Source organism: Aythya ferina, assembly GCF_964211825.1.
Source record: "Aythya ferina genome assembly, chromosome: 3".
Taxonomy (NCBI): domain Eukaryota; kingdom Metazoa; phylum Chordata; class Aves; order Anseriformes; family Anatidae; genus Aythya; species Aythya ferina.
In genome coordinates this window covers 36,559,540-36,584,263 of record NC_140298.1, presented here as the reverse complement: position 1 = coordinate 36,584,263, position 24,724 = coordinate 36,559,540, and the positions used below count along the sequence as shown (strand labels likewise).

At 37.5% G+C, this 24,724-nt stretch overlaps 1 protein-coding gene across 1 annotated transcript in view; it reads right to left on the bottom strand.

Annotated features, from left to right (window-relative positions):
* BABAM2 (BRISC and BRCA1 A complex member 2) overlaps window positions 1-24,724 on the bottom strand; it is a 166,642-nt gene that overhangs the window by 122,161 nt on the left and 19,757 nt on the right. Inside the window, exon 4 of the mRNA XM_084514839.1 lies at window positions 14,592-14,686. Within this exon, the coding sequence (XP_084370965.1) occupies window positions 14,592-14,686 (95 nt within the window). The remainder of the gene's footprint in view (window positions 1-14,591; window positions 14,687-24,724) is intronic.

Genomic DNA, 24,724 nt, shown 5'->3' with positions numbered 1-24,724 from the left:
ATGCCAACTAGGGAAACTAATTATTCAAATAGTTGATACAGTATTTTTACAGTGACACAGCAAATGAACCCAACCTTGAGTTTACTTCACCTTGACTGTGTCTTTACTGCCTTGTTTCATTCCCTTAATACAAACACTGTCCATACAGAAGTCTCTTCCATCTGCCTGGCAGAAGTTTTTCTTGCCAGTTGAACAAATATCAAGAAACACAGGTAACAGAAAAAAAATGTGTTAATACAATTGAAAGTGACTTTTTCAGTAGCAATCTCTCAGTGTAACTACTTTAACATCAACTTTGACCAGTCTTCTATGCAAAACAAGCTTTAGTTGTGAAGGTTTTCTGTGTTACAAGACATAGCTAATGTAATGAGTGTTGCACACCTACTTCTAATTGACCTAGAATGGGTCTCTGTTAATGGCAAATGAGAGCTCATCCTGTACTCCATACTGATAAAAGATAAGACAGTTCTGATGGAAAAAAAAAACAAAACACAAAAGACAACTCCAGACTGCAGCAAAGCCCCTGTGCTTTATACCTAGGTTCTCAACAGGTCTTGATGTAATGTCAGGACATGTTAAGAGTGATGCAGCTTTTTGTCAGCTGTGAGCACAAGCAAAATTATTCTGTATTTCAGTAGATCAGACATGTGACAACAAACTAGTTGCAATGGGACTTTAAATTGCATGGATTGTACAACCAACATGAAGATGCTTAGAGATGGTAAAGATGTCTATTTTACAACTGTGTTCAGATAAAATACAGTATTTTCAAGTAACATTATGTATCAGTATCCAAACTCAAACATGGTTACTTTTCCCTTGGAAATAGGAGACATTTCAGATACAAATTATATGCATGATATACATTCTTCAGCAATGATAAAAAAAACATTCCTTTTAAAAAATCTTCAGTAGAAATACTGCTTTGGTATGTAGCATTTTCTACCACAAGGGCAGAAAATATTTCTGTATTTTCAAGTATTTATCGTAAGACTGCTTTGTATAAAAAGATACACGTTTCCTAACCTAGGTTAGGTAAAGGGAAGAGGCCGGATAAAAATGTGTCCCCTAAAATTTAAAAGCTATTCATAATTTGCATGGCACAGGCTGCCCGGAGAGGTCATTGAGTTTCTATCCTTGCATATACTCAAAACCCAACTGGATACAGTCCTGGACAACTTGCTTTATCTGATCCTGCCCAAGCTGGTTCCTCCCAGCCTCTGCTATTTTGTGATTCTGTGTAGTGGTTTACAAAAAGCTCATCAACTGAAACAGAGGATGTTATCAAAATATAACTGCATAGTTCTGACTTGAAAAAGAAGAGTTATGCACAAATTTTATCTTCTCCTACTTTCCACCATGCACCTTCAGGTCTAGAATGAAAAATACTTGTACCCTAATAGCTCCTGATGTGGTTATTTCCTTTCCAAAAGCTTACATTTTTTCTTATCACAATTCATACCATAACCCTTTGCAATGATGTTGTACAGACTTCAGTATATGTGCATGATGAAAATACTTTCTCTTCCTTTATCTTTCCACAACTTTATATTTGTTTTCCTCTGATGTCATATGTTATGCTGTTATCAACATAAGTTTCATTTTCAGCATGCAATTTGTAATGTTCACAAGTCCAATTTGTAAAAGCACACTGTCTTCTTCCTCGTAGATGGTAAGAGCATCTATAAAATGGGAATATTAATACTGCCATAGACCTGAAAAGGTGTAGTATCTTCTACAGTAACTGGTGAATGGGTGAGATAGTAACAAGGTTTCTGTAAGCTTCCCATGTCCATACCAACAAATGATCAGAAGCCTTGTTCTATCACATCTTCCATCTGCAGCTGATAAGACTTTACTCCTGCCTGGAATCTGTTTAAGCTTATCCAATTCTACAAAACACTAGAGAAAATCTGTCAGGTAGGTTTCTAGGAAACACATTTTTGTATCATGCAGTCTGAAACCAGACTGTGTATAACCTTAAATTTCCTGTTCCCAAGCTCCTGCTCAAATAAAGCATTTCCAGAAAGCCAGAGGATGTAATATGCCAGTATGTATTGATATCAGCCAGACAAGTGGGAATAACCTTTCCTCCTAATGACACTGCTATAACACAATAGAAATGTTCTGTCAAAGGAAATGACCAACAATATTTTAATAACTGACCTAAATGCGACTGTACCTTTTGTTTTTTAAATAACATTACACTACAGACCAAAAAAAGAGCAAGAGGAAATCCATTGTCATTTGTCCAGCATGGAGCTGCAGCATTGCTCTCTTTAAAGAGTTCAAGAACACCGCATTAAAAACAGTGTTTATGTTGTACTGCTTTACAGCTACAGGAATTAAAATGAACGATTTGACTCTAGGATCTTTACTAAATACTTTCCATTCAGCAACTGAAGAGTCCAAGTACGAACTGGTTATAAACACAGGTTGCCTGGAGAAAAACCTAACTACCCACCTTGTACATGCAGCAATTCCAATGCATTCTCACTGATGCAAGAGTAAATACTGTGTCTACACAAGTTTTCTGTAACAAAGATTCTGCTTTAAATATATGCTATTTTTTAACTTTATAGTTATATCATTGTAGTACTTGCTACCTGGCAATTGGCCACAACATTTCTAGTCTGTTTGTTAACTTTTCAGAAGTACTATTCCTTTCAGAAGACCTAAATTTATGATTTTTAATCAAAAACTCCTCAGAATACAATGACATGCTTATATGTGAAATCTTTTTAAATATCTTTAAGTGTTATTTGCCCTAAGCACTGCTCCTTCATCTGAAAAGTCTTTAACCATTTCACTGTTATCCAATTTCAACAGCATGGCAAAAACACATGCTATATTGTTCTTTCACAGCTTCAAACAGTGCCTTCTTTAATCTTTTTGTTTTTGAAATCAAAGAAAGTAAGCAACCACCTATAACATACGATGTAGAAACATAACTGAAGCAGAATTTGATGTTTATCAAGCTGATCCCTTGTAGAGTATCCTAATCACTACAGCTTCAACATCAGGATTATCATGAGAACATACAAAGATTTGTCACTTAAGTCATTGAGAGCAGTGTCCCTGCAATGGTAAACTGGCCCTTTTCTTTAGAGATAAAAGATGTTCTAAATAACATTTTATTTAGCAATATAGTATTTTATAGTAGCATTTGGAAGTTGTTTAAGTAAAACCTTAAACTAAAGGCTTCAGAGAAGATGAAAAAAAGAAGCAGCGTTTCCTTCATTCTGCCTGATTGTTTGCCTTAAGCCTGTTTTCCAACCATGGCAAACAGTTTTCATAAGAAACAATATTTTAAAATACTTAACGCATGAGAAGAACAAAGTGAGCTTCCAGTGTTTCTGTGTTCCACGGCTCCAAGTTTTGCCACAAAGAACTGCATAAGAACTATGCTCTGAATGCAAATTCAAAATTATGAGAGTTTTAGTCATTGCTGCTTCAGAAAAATCCTGGAAATACAGAAACACACACAACCTCATTTTCTACAGCCAGACTGCTAAAGCCTGTCAGGTATGAAAAACCCAATTAAATAAATAACCAGAAAATATGTACACAGCAGAAGATATGTTATTTTCTATGGTTTTTATCTATACCTTCTGTTTTGCTCACCAGGACCTTTAATTTTGTCTCTGACAAAATGTATGTGTTCATATCATTTTACCCAAATCTCACATATACTGGAAAGAGAAACATTTTTAAACTGACGTTGCTATAAAATAGCAATACAAATCAATTTTTTATCGAAGAATTGAGCACGCTGACTGGAGTATTGACAGTATTCTAAATTACATATTTCACTCAATAAATCTTTTCTAATTTGAAATGAGATTTCTGCAGACTTTCCAGAGAGTTAATCAAATTTTACAGAACAATCAGTAATGCATTTAAAATAAAGAAATCCAGACTTGGATCCAGTTCCTTGTTCTGTTTGCCAAGAGATATTTTTAAATGAACCCTGCAGTGAAAACTCCAACTTACTCAAAAGTTAGCCAGTAAAACAATATACAGCCATGAATCAACTCACACAGTGCATCCACCACTAGTTCTGTGTTCATGCCCATGCCCACTCATAGATGCACATCTCAGAGTGGTTACAACCATTTTTAGTATTAGTATCTTTTTTTTTTTTTTTTTTTTAACCATATCGTGCAAGCATTTGCCTCTCTTCTGAGCCCCTGGATGAGGTGCAATTGAACAATTCTGTCTAGGCACCACTCACACTTCTATCTATAATTTCCACTACAGCTAGGAACATCACCACACTTTAAATCTCAACTTCAACCTTCTAATGGGCTTTCAGTTTGCAAGACTACAACTTGTGTAACTTTAATTTTCTAAAAGGGGAAATTGTTACCTCATCCTGAGCAGTTTATTTACTATAGTAGCAGGTTAAAAGAGTGAGAAGATGACTACCTATTTTTTGTGGAGCCTGAAACTTGGTAATGTCTTCTGTGATGGCTAATCCCAATTTTTCCAGTTGGTGAATTAGTTCAAAATAGTGGGATTACACTGCTTGATCTTCCATATGATGGAGAATGGACTCCAGAAACTTCACTACCAACCCACATAGCTACGGTCATACAGATGCTGGCCACTAACTACCTATCCACAATTAAGTATCTTGCCAGAAGGATGGGGGATATTCCATGGTCACAGAAGCTTCCCCTGCAATTTGTTGGGGACCAAAAGTCCACCTTCAAATTCCCTTGCTCTCGATCCTGTCTACTGACAGAAACTGACTGCATTATAAGCCAGCAGTTTGATAGGAAGAGGTTTTTGGACCATGAGGCAAGAAGACCAAAGAGTTGAGAAAAATCAATTTGCTTTAAATGTACATAAAGAGGCAGAGTTAAGATATTATAAGGCCACCCACAGAGAATGCAATCTAAGCCATTTCAACAGCAATTCATTTGAATAAATAACAGGGATACCAACTGGATTTCAAAAAGAGACAAAATTTGCAGCCAGACAATATCACTTTTAATGAGATCTTCTTAGAGGTAAGACAAGTGAAATAAAGAAAAAGAAAAAAAAAAAAAAAAACCAGAGTAGCTTCTCAGCCCTTCTAGGAAAGCCATGCAACATTTAGCTTTCCAAGGTAGCCACAATGTTCAACTTCTGGCAAAGTAACCCCATTTAAGTTTTGTTTTGGAACATTTTGTGCTTTGCAGTCCTTCCTGTGTCCTTTCAAAAAGCTAATCAAGAACCTATGCAAACTACTCAGTGTCAGTGATTACCCTTTCCCCCTTTTCTTCAACATCTCAAGTGCCTACTTTTCAGTAAGCCGCTATTTCACAGCCACTGTCACAAGTTATTGCTTATTTCATAACTTCAGGCAATGTCTGTAGCAAACTATAATTCTACACTATCAGAAAATACGATAATTTCTAATCGATCTGAAGTTGTTTTTCTTTGAAGTGTGTTTAAATATCCAGGTTGCCAGAATTTCTTCCAGGAATGTGATTTTAAAGAAGACAGATTGTAACTGTTTTTCCTGGCTATACTACAGGAAACAACAGCAAGATCTTATTTTAAGTTGGTGTACTTTTATATTTCTAAGCAAGAAATTAAGTTTCACAAGAAAATGTCAGTAAACAAAACCTCCCAGGCCCATAACAGCGGTAACGCATTTCTATAGCATCTTCCATCTAGAATTACCATAAAGAATAATGTAAGTACAGATTTGCATTTTGTTTATATCTCTGCACACCACACACACACGCAACTTGTATCCCATGGTGGCCTAAAAGCAATACCCGTGGTAAGTTTTTACCTGAAATGAGAAAGATCACGCTGATACCAGTGCTTACACTCCATGTAATTACAGAGGAGATATAGGTCCAGTGGTTACAGTATTAGCCTACAAACTGGGGTATCTGGTTTCAGTTCCTGCTCTGCTACAGTCTTCATGGGCCACCACAGGGAAATTGCTCACAGAAAAAGGCACGGGATAATTATCTGCCATATGCTCACATCTTTCTATCAACAGATATTTTTCACAGTATTCGCAGGGCTGGAGTGTTATAACAACTTTAAAGGCTTCAGTTTCTTAGCAGCCAGCACTTAAACATCCTACAGGCTGCAGTTTCAAATCAATCACTGTAAACCTACATGCCATCTACTTGTCATCCTATTTTCACAGGTTCTTCTTATCCCCCTCCCGCAAAGCACCACTGGTACAACTTTCTGGAGTGATATACTTGAAATGATCATTTTTGGGCATAAGCAAACATCAAAGACTTAACATTGCATGAAAACAGTTCAACTCAGGAGCACTTCTGTCATGATAAATACCACTGAAGAAATTACAGACCTGGTGTGCTCGACTTGCTGTTATGTACAACAGATAAAAAGTTTGCATAAAGCAACACTTGGGATGGTCTTTTTTTTAGTGAGAGGCTGTAAAAACTGGATGCACAGATTATACTAGCCTGTAGATGCTTTGCCAAAATCTCAAATACCTGAAGGCCTTGAATTAGCATGAAGGTACACCGCAAGTGAACAACATATGAATAGAATATTTAGAATTCAATTCTGCTTTTCATAAAGTACCTTACCTTTGATATACCCAAATGATTTTTCATCTTATCTTCTGCTGGACAGACTGTGATTCTTGATTAATGATTACATACCCAATGCAATTCTAAAATAACACTTGGAAAATTTGACAAACAGAACACTCTTCAGAATGCACTGAGAATAAATGCATCGCTTCCTCTCAAGTACCACTCACCAGAAATAGGAGAGAACACAACTTCCAAAGGTTACTACAAATTACTGCTATGCCTTGCTGTGGAAGGCTGCTCTAGAGATGTAGGAACTGTGACACTGAGCCCAGAAGAGTATTTTGAAGTTGTGTACTCTTCCTGAAAGTCTGCTTCTGCCACAGAGCACTCTTACAAGATAATCAGACACTCAGAAGCTACTACTGCCTACCATCACAGGAGAGAGAGCACAATACTGTCTAATTAATCTTCTGAAGACTTGGCATGCAAGACATTTCTCATCCTATTTTGCTACGGGAGGGATTACAGCAAAATCTGTTCCTTTCCAGATCTCCCGGTGGAGCTCTCCCAGACTGGGCCTTTACCCGCTCTGAGAAGCGATTTCTTAATTCCCTCAACAATGCAGATCCTGGGATAGGGACTCCAATCTGCTCATCATCAGTTAACCCTAGTCAGCAACAGCCTTTGTCCCCCCTGGGAGTCTGTTACCAGAGGTGGACGTGTCTAACCAGCACAGCAAGTAAAAGAACAAAGCATTAAGAAAAAAGTTTCAAAACAAGACACACGCACGCACATCTTTTACCTAAAGATCTACTCATCATGCATGGACAGTAGCATGAACGGGCCCAAGCTGTCAGACCCTGAGTGCACCAGAGAACAGCCCACTGTCACAAAATTCAAGCTTCACCTCCAGAGGCCCTTTTAAAATAGCAAGCTTTTCACTCTTATCAGTTCTTGGGCTCTTCCTTTCCTGTGAAAACCACTAATTTTAGCTACAGCAGGTAGGCAGAAACTTTACAGCTAACATTTTTGGTATGGTCCACTAACACCCCTTGAGCTTTTATTTGTGGGTGGTATATACAGAACTGTTCCTTCTAACCATTCCACCTCCCATCCCCTCCCCAAATCCCATAAATTAAAATCAATATATCATATCGTGGATGTCATTGGCGAAGCTAACACGAAGCATTTTCATTTTTTCTTCCATATTTGTATTACAAGAGAGCTTAGAGAGCATTGAAAGTACAGTCCCTGAAAAAAACGCCGTTGTGTAAATGATAAGACACTGGAAATTATTTTTTTTTTCCTCTATTATATTGGACAGATTAACACAAATGAGTGCTCTCTTCCTGAAAAGCAGTATAACACAAAACCCCACTCATTTGCTTCCATCGTGCAAGTAAAAGCTGCATCCCTGGAAAGACAGGTATATATGGCAAAATTCACGTAAGATGATAATAACACTAACACTGCAAATAAAAATTAACATGACATTAACTTAATTGCAAATAGATTTCTGTAGTTATCTTAAAAAAAAAAAAAAAAAAAAAAAGAGCAGATAAAAAGAGCCTGAGGAACTGAGATGGAAGGTAGGGAGGAAACACAGGCATGCAAGCATGTAAAGAATGAGTAAAACAGAGAGGTTTTGAAACAAATACAAGCTGAAACTTAGACCAGCAAAAAGTAAGCAAAATATCATTTTAATCTTCCTCCACATAGGGAAATAATAGCTCCTTTGAAAATAGCCTTGTGTGCCAAGACATTTCTTTGCCTCAGTGGTATCTTGTGAACGAAAGAACCTGCAGGGTCTTAACTATTCCCATGGGTAAAAAAAAAATAAAAAAAATAAATGAGTTTTAACAGAATTCACAGCCTAGAACTTAATCAAATCTAAACCAGCATTATCAGAGAATACTTCTTTTGCACTGACCTTCTGTAATCAGTTAATTTGAAAGTCTGTTCCGCTTGCATATTCATAAGCAATGACTGACTGTCTCTACTGAAAAATGAAACATGGCTCAACAATTTGAATTCAATAGGCATATCACGTTGAATTTAAATGTACACTCAATTCAGGAAGACTGGCCTAGATATGATTTTTTTCTTCTTCCTTTGAAAAAAATAAAACCCTGAAGATGTGTTTCTAGAAAACTAACAAGCTGTTGCCTTCAAGCCAAGCCATTTCTTATATTCTGGAGTTCTTGTGAGAAAGTGGAGTGTACTGTGCCAGTAACATTACACACCAGGGCCAGAATCCTTTAATTTTTGCCAACTTCTCTAATACTGGCTTTGTTTTCCAAATTTTATTACAACACTGTTCAAGGCAAGTACAATTACATTTCAATTAAGTGAAGCAAAAAAAAAAAAAAAAAGTTGTAACTCTATTGATTTTATCAGTTGGACATTTGATAGAAGAATTATCAATATAAAAACTATTATTTTACTAACAAACTTCCAAAAAAAAGAAGAAAGTATTTTGCTTTCTTACAACCAGCTTGGGATATCCAACCTTGTATTTTTGATTTAAACTAACAACAATCTGAAAATCACTGAGATTAACCAGGATTTATTGTATTACCCTTACCAATAGCAAGGTCTTTATTTTCTGCAAAGCAGATGTATTATATATACACACATATAAGTACATAACCATATTTAGCTGTATCACCCACCAAAGAAATGAGCCTCTCTAAATTAAAACGAATTCAAGATGAGATCCAGAAACTCAAGAGTCCAATGCTCTGGGCTCTAGTCTAAACTAAACAGACAAATTGAAAGAAACATAAGCCTCAATATCTGTTTCAGCCTTTAAGATTTAAGCATCTTGCTATTCCGGTCCAAGCTTCTGGCCTATAGATCTGTATGATCAAGGAAAAGAAAGTGAGGTGAATGCACACAATAATTCTACATGAGTAGAATAGGACAGAGAATTATAAGGTATCTAAGTCCTTTCAGACTCATAAATACTAACAATTTTGGACAGAACGAAGGAACAAAAGGAAAAGACTAGCAAATAAATTCAGAAGACTAAACCAAGGAGAGAAAAAGGAATAATTTACCAACATAAAAAGACCTTGCAGGAAGAGGAGTGGGAAAAGCAGCAGGGAAAACATGTTTGCTGTCATCTCTCTTGAATTCTTTGTCGACCCCACCTCAGCTTCCCAAGGAGTCCACCAGCCTTCCCAGTACAATCCTCCTGGGGGATTTCTCATTTTTAAACCACCCAGTACAACTACAGCAAGTAAGAGTCAGAAAACCTATGCCTGGTTTATGATACACCTCTCTAGTCGGGTCAAGGAAACAAATTAAGATTCTTTGGGGGAACTGCGTGGAGCTCAGACACCAAAACCAGACTGAAATACATTCAAAATAAGGGTCTTCCAGGTCTGGCCCATGCAGGAACACTGTAATGGCATAGTTCCTTCTTACCATAAAAAAAAAAAAAAAAAAAAAAAAAAGGCTAAAATACATACCAAAAATGCCAACAATAATACCACCACCAGCAAAAAGGTTGTGGTGCTGGGAGAGTTCCTGAACAAAAGTACTCTTCTGATCATATAAAATGTGTACAAGAAGGAAAGGAATAAACATGTTTTAGAATTCCCATTTGCTGTAGGAAAATCAACAGTAAATAGCACTGGATTATAAATAATCAAAACACATCTTGATGTATGAAGTATGAAAAGTAAACAAAAAAAGTGAATAGAAAAGAATTTCAAAATAAGAAGAAAGCTTCAACGGAAATCCAGAACCCAGTCCTGCGTTCCATCTCACTTAAACTCCCTGTGATCAATTAAAACCAGGGTAACTTAGGGCTTTCAGTGCAAGAGCAGTAGGCTAGTGGTCCAAGAACGGAATCCTCTGCTGACATCCCCAGTACAACAAGCAGAAGGGATGGCAATGCTAAAGCAGCTCGAACTCACCCACACATTTCCCAGACAAATCAAAGAACTCTCCCAACCCCACCTTTACAGTCATATTCTGAAAACCATCATACTCCTTTGCCCTTATGTAGGGGCTTTCATACTAAGGTAACGAGCATCTGCACCTTTGCCAACAACACAAACAGCCAGGCCTTTTAGAACAAAATAGTTCAAATCTCATTAGCTAATACAAGGTGTTTTGTGTTTGTTTTTTTTAGCCACTGAGCATAGGAACAATTGATGCTGTCCAACATCTGTCTCATGCACCTGATGTTGAAAGAAGAGCAGCTACAGAAGGGGAAGATATTTAAAGGAATCACTTAATTACCTATTAAAAGTTAGCTCAACAAGAAGGCAGTAACAACGATTACGATTTTGAGCACAGCCAGAGAAGCAATACAGCTTTCCTGACAGTCGTCATACGGCCGTATGATAAATACCACGGAGCCTAATAAATCCAAACGCAAGAACTTAAAATAAACATTGCTCTGTACAAGATACATAGCATGACAGCTAATGCACTCAAGTAGCACAATTAGCTGAATCAACTGTACAACGAGTGAAATCTGTACCCACTATTAACAATTAGACAAGGGAAAACTATTTGCAATGCTAGCTACTGGGCTGAGAGCAGCAGTGGCCCATTTTCTGGAGTGCTGTGATGGCAACGCCCTCCTCCCACGTGAACACAGCATAAGTATTCCCACACACACTAGCCCATAAGGACACATTTGGCACTTACTGGGCTTCAGGAAACATTAATGTCCCCTTACCTCCATCCCCACTAAGGCTAATGAAGCCTTTTCAATAGCAATGGGTGGGCAGAACCTTTCTGGGGTGACCAGCTGGAGACCTGATGTAGGATGCTAAAAAAACAAATCCTTAAACTAACTGCTAGCTTGCATCTACTGCCCTGTCTCCTCTTTGCCAAACAGAATATACTTCAAAATCACTGGAAAAATGGGGTTAACATTTTGCATAAGCACTTCAGTTATTAACTGGCTCACATTAACAATCAACTGGGCTAACATAACAAACAATTCTTGTTACTCAAACTGGCGTCATTGTAATGAGCTCCAAATTAATCTCATCCGTACACAATCACTAATCTTGTTTTGTGCCAACTGAATTTTTAATCAGAACAGAGTGAATCATAGGTTGTTTTTAAAATACATTTCTAATACTTGTCATCCAAAATGAATAAACACTAGAGCAGGGAAGAACTTTTCTATTTACACTCTGAGAAGCTGATTTTATTTATGCATGCTATACACAGAAGTATCAAGTGCATACTATAGCTGAGGATATTTTTAATAAAAATGAAAAGTAAAAGTTTATTTTTAATAATGCCTGAAGTGTGCATAGCATCACTAACCTAAATAATTTAGCTCTTGCTGTAATTAAAACAGTATGACAAACTAAAATAAAAGGAAGTTGCCCTTCTAAAGTATAACACCGACCTCTACATCATTCTAGAAGATCAAAATACACAGAAACCATGCCCTCTGACCAGCTGAGTAACTACTTCTGGAAGGCACACAACGAAGCACAGATTTTGCAGTGCTGAACTGAGACTCAGCCTGAGATTCACAGTGAAGTGATTTTAATATTTATTGGAGATAGAGAAGCAAAGCAGAGTTTCAGCAAGCATTTTGACTTTTGTAACTGTAATACTATTTCAACAAAAGAGTTGATTAGCTCTGCATATAAAGAAAAGAGTGCTCAATGTATTTCCTCACTACTAGAGCACAAGCCCACCTATTCAGGTATTCTTTGAAAAAGACAACACGAAGTAGAGCATTTGCTTTTCAAAACGCCATACTTCTGGAATCTTGGTGTAGCTGTCTAACAGCTGCTTAACTGAACACACACCTGTTATGGCATTTAGATGAAAATGTAACTTGAAGGTCTGCCTACGGGCATGGAAAGCACACAAGGGACTGATGTGATCTGCAGTACAGCCATTCACGTTTCGGTGGGGAAGTCTCCTGACAGCATCTATGAGAGCCATACAAGCTTGAAGAATCTAGAGCACCTGGTTCTCATTTCAAGTTGAACATAAGGCCTGACTCAAGCCGTGGAACAACACATGATGACTTCTGCTTGACAAACAAGATATTCAGGCAGACGAGAGCAGCGCAGGAAGGCCCCACGTCAGAATTCCCACACACCCCGCTGCACGTACTTTTCACTTAGAAACTCCCTGGACTTGGTCCTCATTTAACACCATCTATGTGCGTTGTGGATTGTAGATTCTGTTTTGATTACCAAGAACTGGTGCGTCAAAAATACTTGTAGATTGCTCAAGATTAGGAGTGCAGAATTACATTCAACATGCTAATCTATTTTTACTTATAGTTAGTAGAAAGGTATGTTAATACATTAAAAAATCTGCTGATATCTTCAAATTCAATTAAAATCATCTTCATTGAACAGCTCTGAGATATGTGGAAAAAGGGAAGTCATTAAAATACTGAGCACAATAAATGGGTTACTGTTAATGTAATATTCTCGAGAAAACAAGTCTGCAAACCACAGTGAACATAAAAAGGCAAATGCAAAAGCAAAGGATACACCATAGCTGCAAAGTGGAGATAACTTGTTCTGATAACATCAGGACAGACTGGAGCAGAATGACCAAGGACCTTATCAAAAAAGGTTACATTAACATAGTGAATACTATAGCAAGGCATAATGACCAAAGAAATGCTGTTGGATTGCCCCTTTCTTTTCTTTTGCTTTGTTTTTAATTTTAATATAGGCTAGTAAATATCTTATTACGCATCACGGAGTAAATGGGTCTTCAAGCTGCTTTCAAACAAAAAGGGTGAGAAGTTTTTCTGTACTTGAGCAGAAGAAAAGCAATGCTCTCAAAAGACAGACTTCATGAACAATGTAAGAAAGAAAGAAAACTAGGGATGTTTTTGTCCTTACAGGTCTGCCGATGGATCACTAGTACTAGTGGCTTCTCTTCACATGAGAAACACGGCACCATATCACACCTGGCAAGCTTCTCCACCTGCACAGTATTTCTGCAAGATGCCCCAAATTCTCTCTGAACATTTAGTATCTCTTCTGCTATTTGTTATCCATTAAAAAGTGCTCCTCTTTCCTTAACAACAACTGGATAAATATTCATAGAAGCAGCAGTTTCTCCAAAGTTTTAACTTTGTGAAACAATAACATTGGAAAAAGGAGAAAGAGTAGAACTGGTAAATCCAAGACTGTGAAAACAGTTCTAGAATTGTCATATGAAGTAACACCTGTCCTAAAAATGAGCCTAATTAGACAGTTATTCAGCAGCACCAGGCCCCTTCCCAAAGGAGTTTGCAAGCGTCACAGGAAATTGATCAGGGGAGAAGGGAAATAAGACATTCACCTTATAAAAATGAGAGTAAATAAAAAAACACCTTCTGTGTCAAAAATACCTCAAAACAAGCCGTTAGTAACTACTAGTAACTTCTAAGTGGGAGAAGCACTTTAGATGCATAACCAACGCTAGCTTCTTTAAACACTGGTTTACCAGTTTGGACTGGCAGTGAACAGCACATATGAATAGTGAACAGTATATTTGGCTTCAAGCTGCCATGTATTTTCTTCCATAGTAGTACGATTGCATAAAAATATTTTCTAATTAAGTTAATTTTTGACCCTCCCACCTTTAAGTGCATTTCTTTGTATTTATGGTAGCCCTACTGAACCCATATGAGCAGATAGCTCTGTCTCTGCCCCAGTGCTTCCAACAACATACATGCTGGTTTTACCATTCCTCATGGAAAAACAGAATCAACATTACTGTACGACATTATGCTACTTTTTCTGCAACTAAATGCTTTTAAAAGACACAATTGATGTTCAATCTTCTTTGCTACAAGATCTTTTAAGATGGTCAGATATTAAATAGACATTTTTTTTAAAGAAACAAGTTTTTGTAAATGTAATCATCTTGATTAAAATACTTTAAAATAAAAAAACACATTTGTGCATTCAACTTTAAATCACATTAGAAGTCAACTTGTTTATATTCACATGACAAGGAGATAATTTTTTTTTTCTTTATTCTGCATGATTAGCAAATTCCTGTTGCTGAAGCTATTCTACAAGTCTCGTTGCAGGGTATAAAGTTCTCAAACAGTGAAGTACTTACATGCAAGGCTGAAGGATCTGGCAAAAATTCAGCATCCTCTCCAAAGATAAAATCCGGTGGCAGGTCAGGATAGTGAGCATTGAAAATTATATCCCCTGAAAAGCAGTAAATGAAAATACCGTTTGCACCCGTATGTATGTGCTTATAAATAAAATATCACATATGGGACACACATTCTATATAAAATTTGATAACGACATTTCAGGTACACATCCTTGCAATTTTTACAAAAAGATTACATGCAAGACAAGTATCAGATGTTTTGGGGGATGAAGTCAAATTCTTGAAGCGCTGCTTCTTCCTCCTCTGCAAGCACTGTAACACGAAATACATAATTGCTTCATATTTCAAATGGCAATTCAAAGGACTACTGATCATAGCCTCAAAACACTGAGTTAAAACTTTTCTTAAAGGTACCATATTTAGATTGTTCTGTTTTGCATATTGAGTAAAACTCAGATGTAAACTACTGAGATTAGGATTTTCAAAATACTGGAGCTTTTACAGTTTAGTAGCACTTACTCCCTCTTTTTGTCTCCATCCCCAGCTTTGCAGAAGAAAAACAAGCAGTTCAACAGAGGTCATTCCAATTACCCAAATTCTGGCCAAGAATAATGTAGTATTGTGCATTTAACCTGAGAGGCTGAAATTAACAAAAAAATAAAAAAAAACTTCATCACAGCTTAGCACCGAGTTCTCATCATGCTGGTGTCACAAGATACATAATTAACTACCGATGTGATAGTTCAAAAAAAAAAAAAAAATTCGGTTGAATTATTTCACTAGTAAACACACTTCAGAGTTTAGATAGGTCAAGAAGAGGTCACTTTCAGGTGTGCTAAAAAAAATACCACCCACGATTCAAGAAAAGCTATATCTAGCATCACTTCTCTACCTCTGAATCACTCTTTCCTCTTTAAGAAGACATGAATGAAGAACTGTGAGCTTTTGCATAAAGCAGAGTGGTGATGTATCACAAAGAGCAGGCATTAAAAGGAGGAAGTCAATACCTACTATGTGGTAACTTGTTCAAAATCTATACAGAAAGGTAAAATCACTCATTGTGGTAAGACTTATAAATGATTCTGTTCAGAGTAATTACAAACACTTTTTTTTTTTCCTAACAAATATAAATACAGAAGTGGAGAAAAGCATTGAATTAACAAGTCTGACACAGCCACATTGCCTGCTCAGTAATGTCACCCTCTCAAGATCCTCAGTGTGACAGCTTTAATTGCCAATATTCTGTTAACATCCATCTTGGCTCTAGCTGGAAGCAAGGATGCTATAAAGATTAATTTGCTGAGGGTGAGGGCTCATGACCAAGACGCCAATAGTCAGTCTGGGCTAGGTATGCTCCACTGCATCATTCCGAAAACAAAAACTCACTGATCATGGGACTCAGTAGAGCATGGCGTGGGTTTCTCCTGTCTGCACTCCCACCTGCCTTTCACAAGCATCAGGAGCACAGGTAAGCATAGGATGCGTGAAAGAGTAGAGATCTGTCAGTTAAAATACCCTATACAGTCAACATAAAATCACTCGTATTTAAAATAAGAACAAAATAGACACCAATCCTAGAGGAAGCTACATAAATTTGTAACAGGAAATACACCTAGATTGAGAGAAAATAATTACTACACTGCCTAAACTGTAAAACAGCAATGAAGAATTCAGTAAAGTTACTGGTCACTAGACTGGATTTTCCTACACCACCACAACTCACTCCTTTTCTTTGTATTTTTTTCGTTGTATTTAGGTAGCCCAGTGCCACTCTGAAGGAAAGGATTCTACATATATTTTCAACCTGATGTTCTTATGTGATGCTAAGTAATTCATTTAACAGAAACTTTTGGTATTCAGTTGGTAGTTGTATGGTTTTTGTTCTCTGGATGTTTCCTTTAAGAGAGGTGAGGGAACCAAGTGCACATAGCTACCACTCAGCTCACCAGGAGCTGCACTCCAAGTATATAAATATTACAAAAAGCTGCTTAGAATAAGAAAAGGACCAAAATAACTCCCTATTTTTATGTAATACCTCCATATTTGATTAGTGAAAAAGTATTAAAGAACCTTACATCATAAGGTGGCTCCAGGACTCTGCTCAGAGTAGTGAGACTAGGCACACACTGCATTCACCTCTGCAAGCTCCAAAGGACAGGTGAACCCCAAGGAAGCTATGGCAGGTGGTGCAATGTGAAGGTTCAAGAAGGTACAAGCTCTTTTTTCCCCCCCGTGCTTTCAGTTCTCCAGCAATAACACATGAAGAGAACTCATAATAGCTTCCGCCGCATCAGTGCTCAGGTATGACACTCGCTGAAAGCTGGCGCTAACAGTTTGATGTGGTGGTGGTGGATTTACACAATTGGTAGTTCGGGACAGCTGCATACTGTGTGCAGAGACTCCTGCTGTGGGAGCAGGTCCAGCAGCTGGGGAGGGCACCCTCTGTGACCCCCTGAGGTGTGATGCATGGCCACAGCAAGAACCAGCACCGAGGTCAGGCACATCATGGTTGTAACTGGCCAAACGTGTCTACTACCTCTCTCGTATGTTCATAGCTGCTCTTGGCTACCTTCTTCTGTCACACCGCCTCTTCCATTGAGAATTAGTGGCATATCACCCTGTATCAGCAGATGAGTGACCTCCTGTGCAGATATTTTAGTTTAAAAATTTTGGTGACCTACTGAGCTATTCAGTATAAATCCTCTATCTGAGTTCTGCTCTTGTTAAATAAAAGAATTCTGCAGTTATCAGCTTGCTTGGCTAGGCTATCACACGTAAAGAAAAATATCACGCATCTTTATAGTCAAATAAGAGGTATTTAAGCAATCGCAATGGCCAACTCAACAGCAAATATGGTTTTACTTCACATAAACGTTCACACCAGTCTCTACAGTGAGACTGCAAAATGTAACGTGTTCAGTGTTTTGAATCACCAGCTCCCAGTTTGTCCTGGCCTGGTAGAAACAATTCTAAACTACTTTATTTAATACTTACGTGGTATTACCTGTGGCTTACCATCCTCTAATATAATTGTGCTGGGGTAAGAACGTAGCATTTTCAACCAATAAAGCCATTTGCAAAATGATTGTGCTCAGAGTTTGAGAATGGCTACCATTTTGTTTTTGAAATCATAAATACCAGGAATCAAAGTAGCCCTGCATTCTCCCCGTTTTGTCTAAACAAAACAAACACACCTCTCCTTGCACCCCCAGCTCCTGAGAATGTACTTCCTCCCAAGTTTCAACTCTATTTGCTGTTATTCCCTTGACAGAAGGCAAACATGTAGCATTTCAGGACGTCAGTAACCATGTCCATTCCAGTTTAAGAACTATGCAGCAAAACCTTCACACTCAGACCAGTTATCTCAGTTTTATAGATACGCTAGCCAATGATTACTTCAATGGAATTATATTTCCAATTAAATAGTACTACAGAATTTAAAATTAATTCAGTAAAGTTAAAGCCATGAAGTTGAAGATAAATTAGAAGGAAAAGGATGTTTTATACATCTTTTTGCTTCTCGCTATCCAAAATCCACTTCTCACTATCCACTATTCTTCATATTCTCTCCTCAGGCAAATAGCATTAAATTTTGAAATATTTTACTTCACAGGATTTCAAAGGAAAAGTTAATGTACTCCCAACAGACAAAAAGATAGAAATATTAATACTTAAATCTATCATTTTCTTTTAACACACACACATGGAGTTCTTTTCTCATCTGTTCAGCCAAAACACACAAGTCTAACAAAGGGGTTAGAAACTCAGAAGTTTCTTAGATGCTTACAGTTGCTTTCCACTGGCCTATCCTATATGCAGTTTTTCCTTTCCTGATAACTTTACCTTTTCTGCTTCTTTTTTTTTTTTTTTTAAACTGTGCTGTAAATTTAGTAGTACAGAAAGATGACACACTGCTACTACCACAGCTTTTACATATCTCTTTACCTAAAGAAGGCAAAAATTAGGAAGCAACACACCAGCTATTGACCTAGAAATCCACAGACTTTACTTTTGAAGGGATACCTACATTCTTCAGAAATTCTTGGGGTCAGAAAAAACTAAGTCAGCTCTAAATATGTAGAATGAATGCATCCCCACTGCAGCCTGGAATAAGACCAATTTGGATATAATTTGGATGTTGGATATCAATCCTTTTGGTATTTAAAAAATGAAAAAAATCCAAGTGTAATTCGATCACAAAATGCATTCACAGGGAACAACGTTGAAGCAAGAGACCAGTCCTACATGGAGAATCAGTTTGGGGAAAATAAAGAAACTGTTCTTGTTGAATATTAAGAAGACTGTAAGTAGAACGACATTATTCATGTATGCAGCATGCTAATCTATCTCCTTCAGTGGCCACACAGATTCTGCACAGAAACCCTGATCCATCACTTCTACAAACAAATTCCTACCAAAAGCAGCCCTTGGCAACTGTTTTTACATGTGGAAAAGGAATCAGTTATTCACTATGATCTGTGATCAAGATAGTCAGGAAAGGATCTAAATGAACCACTGGAGACCTGCTGACTTGTCACTGGATTTTACCCTAAAGCCTGTAGAACAAAAACCTTTAAGTCAAACATAGTAATAAACTACCCATAAAACCAATTATTAATTTTTTGACAAAGACAGATAGCTCCTGAAATGACAATTCAACTTGAGTAAACACAGAACTACTAGTGGAAGAAGAAATAGGAACAACTCTATTTTTGCTGTGGTGTTACTGCTGCCACGCCATTCACTGCCAAGTAGAGTAAGATGATTATACCCCAGAAGCTCCTCTGAAAATTAGCTGTTCAATGAGGAGTTCAGCCCACACGGGAGGGCAGCTACCCTCAAGTGGTGTCTGGGAATACTGTGGGACTGCTGACCATCTGGCCATATCATACAACCTTACTACAGTAAACAATGCGTACCTTAAATTTCTTAGTCTTTCTTTTTTTAAGCAAGAAGTCAGAACTATTCCAGAAGTTTAGAGACATTTGATAGCAAGGAACTGTGATGCTCTTAAGCTTAATTTCTGACTTTTTATGTGAATCAACATACCAGCTGAAGAAGGGCACAGGAATCAGCATTAAAGTCTCAACAGCATTTCTTAAAACAAAAACAATTTAAAAATATTTGTATATAAAAAACCACCTTTCTTCTCTGTACTGCTATTCCACCACATGCAAAGCTGCCAAGCAGCCTGGTTCAGCTGTCTAACCATGTTGCTTAGGGCCATTTGAGATGCCTTAGGGTGTCTGAGACATCTATGGCAGATATAAGGTGTTTTTTTTAATGAGATCAGTGCCCTGTGGGTCAGCGGCTGAAAAGGCCAGGCAAGATACTCTCAGGCACTTCGGACAGCATTAGACGCCTCTACTTAGGCAACTGAATCAAGTCCCACTTCTTCAATCAAGGTATTGTAAGAAAAAAAGATACGGGAAGGACTTGTGGGATGGTTATTTGGTTCTTAGGGGTTGGCGGGTGGCAAAGGCTTGTGGATATTTTTATTTCTTTAATTTCAACTGACAAATACAGCTAGAAGGAGGGGAAAAAAGTTTAAGCCAATGTGCAGAGAGAGACATAAAGGGATGTCATAAAGGGCTGAAGGTGAGCAAATCTGCAAAGATGAAGTAAAAGAGCTAGATCCCAGGCTGAACAAGAAAGCAGCTTGTTCTACAAACCATCTGAGCTACTTGCAGCTAGGTAGCTGGGCAACTGCCTTCCCGAAAAGGTTAGTGCTAGAATTGAGGAGGACAAAAGAGAGCAACAGATAATACAAGAAGAGATAGGACGCTAGTAGAAATTAAAGACAAACGACACAGGAGTTGTCGGTAGAAATTAAAGACATGCAACACCGGAGTTGTAACAGACACCAGGTAGCTGAAAAAAGGGAAAGGGAAAATGAAGGCCAAAAATACCTGGAAGCAAACAGACTGCAGGATCATCAGTAACTGAAGCCCAAACGGGAGTAGAAAAGAGAAGAGAGCAAAGGAGAAAGGCACTCCCACAACACAAATATGGGGGCCTAGCCTGAGCCTTAAGCCTCCCTAATGCCACACTTGTAGGTATATAATGTGAGGTCATTTCTTTTGATGAAGAAATATACCATTTAAGACTTTTACCTGCAAATAAAGTTCTGCCCATTACGCTCTCAAAGGAAGTCCAAAACACAAGAAGTGTCAATAAGAGTAATAGTGCTAGACATGAAAGTGATTATTTAAAAGTATCAAGTATTTAAAGCTTTGTAGTCTAAGAGGAAATAACTTTAAAAAACACACTAGATTATCTCTTGATGTTTCCCACTAGTAACATTCATTTGACATTCATTAGCAGGTTCCCAAAGAAAGAATATTCATTACCCTTACCACGTAAATTAAGACTCAACAATTCTTTAGAAAACACATTGCCAGGGAGAATCTCTGGTACCTGGGATGACCCAACAAAAAGACACTCACCATGCAAATAATGATAGCACCTAAGTACAATCTAAGTATTTTATTAGTATAAAAAAGTTCTTCCTGTAAGAGCCTCAACTAAACCACAACCTGAGCTAACGACCCAGTGCTGCACAGAAGGCTGACATACACACTGCAGCAACCTGGTTATGCAAATCTTAACTCTTAAGATTACTTGCAAAATCATTTTTCCAACTGTTTGCTGGCACAATAAACAAGTGTTTAGCAAATAAAATTAGCAAAGCAGCTTTTAGAAGGGCAACAAGGTCGGGTACTCCTCTATATTTTTCATTTTCTGTTCTTCTTATTACTTCCTTAAAGCTGAAAGCCACAGGAAGACTAGATAAACTTACTGAGATACTGCCATCAAAGGAAGAAAACCAATTGACATTCTACAAAGCGCATTATGGGGAATATGTTAGACCAGCTAGTGAGGCTGCAAGACTGATTTTTCACTATAAGGATTATTACTAAAATTCGTAAGAAGCTAAGAAAAAGAAATCAGGAGCAAAAAAGAAGAAACAAGAAAATACAAAGAAAACTAAGCTTCAAATGAGACAAAAGAAACATTCTTCAGGATGAAGGAAACCTAACAAAGTAGTAGCAGCAGAACTGTGAGTTGCAGTCTACTCACAAAAACAATGAAAATCAGACAGAAGACAAAAATACTACAGTTCAAGAGGCCACAGAAAACAGTAGCATCACAAGGGCAACACATTGTTTAATCACCGTTAAATTCCAGATGACAGCACTCAAGGACAGAGAGAGAGGGAGGCATCAGCGCCTGAAAAAGAAGATGTGAAGAACACAAGAGGAGGAAGGGGGGGGGGAGGGAAAGGGTCAGGTTCTCTTAGCAGCAAGAAGCAGCAAAATCTTGAGTGCAAAATTAAAACCAAAAGCAAGAGATTCCAGGGTTCATTGGAACAAAATTGGAGCGATCAAGCAACTAATTCTTAATGATGAATTTTAATTACAAATAATTGTTTAATAAAGACTATGAGAGCTTACAATCCAGAAGAAATTCTCAGGATAAGCAATGACATCTGCCTTGATTTTTCAGCAACGAAGACCACTATGTCTAAGAAGTACAGAACACTTCACATCAAAATATGCACATACTTCTCCAGAAATACCAAACTTTACTCAGCAGATATTCAGTTTGCAATAAAGGACATACTAGGATACCACTTACTCTAAGTTTTGTCCTTGGAACACAGATTCAACCTTACTATGCCTTACACTCATTACAGAGTATCATGCACACTTAGTCTTCTTAGAATTTAAATTCTTACCAAGAACTTTAAAAAAAATAATAATATCAAATATAAAGAAAGCAATGAGTTTAATGCAGCAGCACTGAGTCCTGGATGGCTTCATTAAAATACTAACATTGCTGTCTGAAATCTACCAAGAAGCAGCTCAATTTTTCAACCATCCTGGCCATAAAAACACAATTTTCTTCAGTAAGGTATCTCTGAAAACATAATTTGAAAATTTTTGAAGTGTGATGGAAGACTAATTTAATAACCTAATTTATCTCCAACACTGACGTAACATTTTATCAAGCATAAATAAAACTGTGGATAACCCCAAGCTCTTATTCCTCACTGGAGCTAAGTAACTGGTAATAACATTCCAGAAACTCAGAATAAATGCACAAGTGAAGTGAACATGATATCTGAAAAAAAAAAAAAAAAAGACTACTTAGCTAACTGGTGCTCTACGTAGAGTCAGGAGTTCAACTCAATTACCCTCATGGGTCCCTTCCAACTCTGCATATTCGAGGATTCTGTGGATCTCAAGAAATTATATTAATTGCCAGCAAGGCACCTTAAGTCACTGGATATTTGACGTTACTAAAGCTCAAAAAAACAATTGTTTTATACTACAGGTAGTCAGCCACTGCATTGCTTGCATGTACACTTTCCCCTTTTTCAAAAAAAAACAAAAAAACCAACAGTGAACTGCCTGGCCTTTTGGAAAACAGGCCTGTGACTGTGCAATTACACTTCCCTAAAGCAGCATACCAACAGTTTTCAACATGCTGGGATTAATACTTGGGTACTTGTACAGTGGCAGCGGTTATGATTGATGATATGCAAAGATCTGATCTGTTGCAAAGAGGATGCAAGACAAACCACAAAGGAACTACACACTTCAGCCTGTATTTGGCACCGCATAATGAAGGCCATACACTGAAGCTTCTGAACATTTTCAGCCAATCTTTTTATTCTAGCAGATTTCGCAACTTTCCTTTGCAGAAATATTCTGCCCTTAAAAGATAACGTATCTAGCAACAGCCTACAACAAAGTATCTACAAATCTTTGGTTACACACCACGGCAGTCTTCCCCTACCATCACTAGCGATCTGAACATACAATTCTTAAAAGCTTTCTTGAACCTGCTGGTATCAGTTTACTCCACATGCTATGAGACCGAATGATGCACAGCATTTTCAAACATGTAAGGCTGAAATGAGGAGAATCATTATCCATCGAATTCATTGCTATTATTAGGTACCTGTGAAAGAGACACTTGGTTATGCCTCTTTCTACATTCAGCTGGCCATAATGGTGAAATATGTAGCATGGTAAAATTGTGCTTTTTATTTTTTTGGGAAGGTGAAGACCACTAGCATTACAGTTGTTTTATTTAATTGCTTCTGTGATGTTCAAAATACAAGAACTGTGAGAAAAGAGGATTTCTAAATACTGAAGTTTAATGTATAGTCCATAATCATATTTCCAAACACTGTAACTGCAATATAGTCATTAGGTATATTGGTATCGTCTGTATGCCCATGTCCTTGCCTATGTGCATTTTAATCTGCTCATTCTCTCTTAGAAATCAAGAACAATTCTAGCCACTACTTAAAAGCAAGTAGAGACTTGAAGCTTTCAGAATATAATAACAGGTCCCTGTAAAACGATAAATTAGAGGGTTACTAGTCTCATAGAAAATGCGGTAGCATTCTCTATAGCAACGTCATGCAATAAAGCTTCTTCACTGCATCTTGATTGTAGCCATGAAGCAAGTCTCAGGTAGAATCTACTACACATTGTATGCATCAAGATTGAACAGATTCAGTCTGACAAAAATTCCACTTGCTACAGTAGTAGCTTCAAATAATATGGCCAGAATAGTGTCATCGCCCATGTTTCATACCTCCACCCCCTCTTTTTTTTTTTTGTAATAATTGCTAGCTAGGGCTTAATATGCCATTTTTCTCTTTTGGAAAAGAATTAGATCCCTTGAGACATAACTTTGGACTTTTAGAATAGAAAACATATTCATAGTAGACTGATAAAGGAACCTAGCTCATCTATCTCACAAACATATGCACATTTCCAGACCAACTTCTGAGAAGGACAACTTTACCTATGGGTGACAACTGGAAGCTTTAACGTAGTTGTAATGATAAGAAGTTTAACCGCATTGATTTCCATTCATAAAGCAGAAGGGTTTATTTCTAGTGCACTGTGTAATGAGAAGAAAAACTACCACAGAAGAAATACAACATCCTTAATATTTAAAATGTCTTAGAGAGCTATAGCATGTGTATAATGCAGGCTAAATGGGTTTTATCAAAGCAGTAAGAGTTTTATATGTTTAACATTTCTGTTTACATTAAGTACTTACTCCTCCAGAGAGCAGCTTTTCACAGACTCGCAGGATACCTGAGG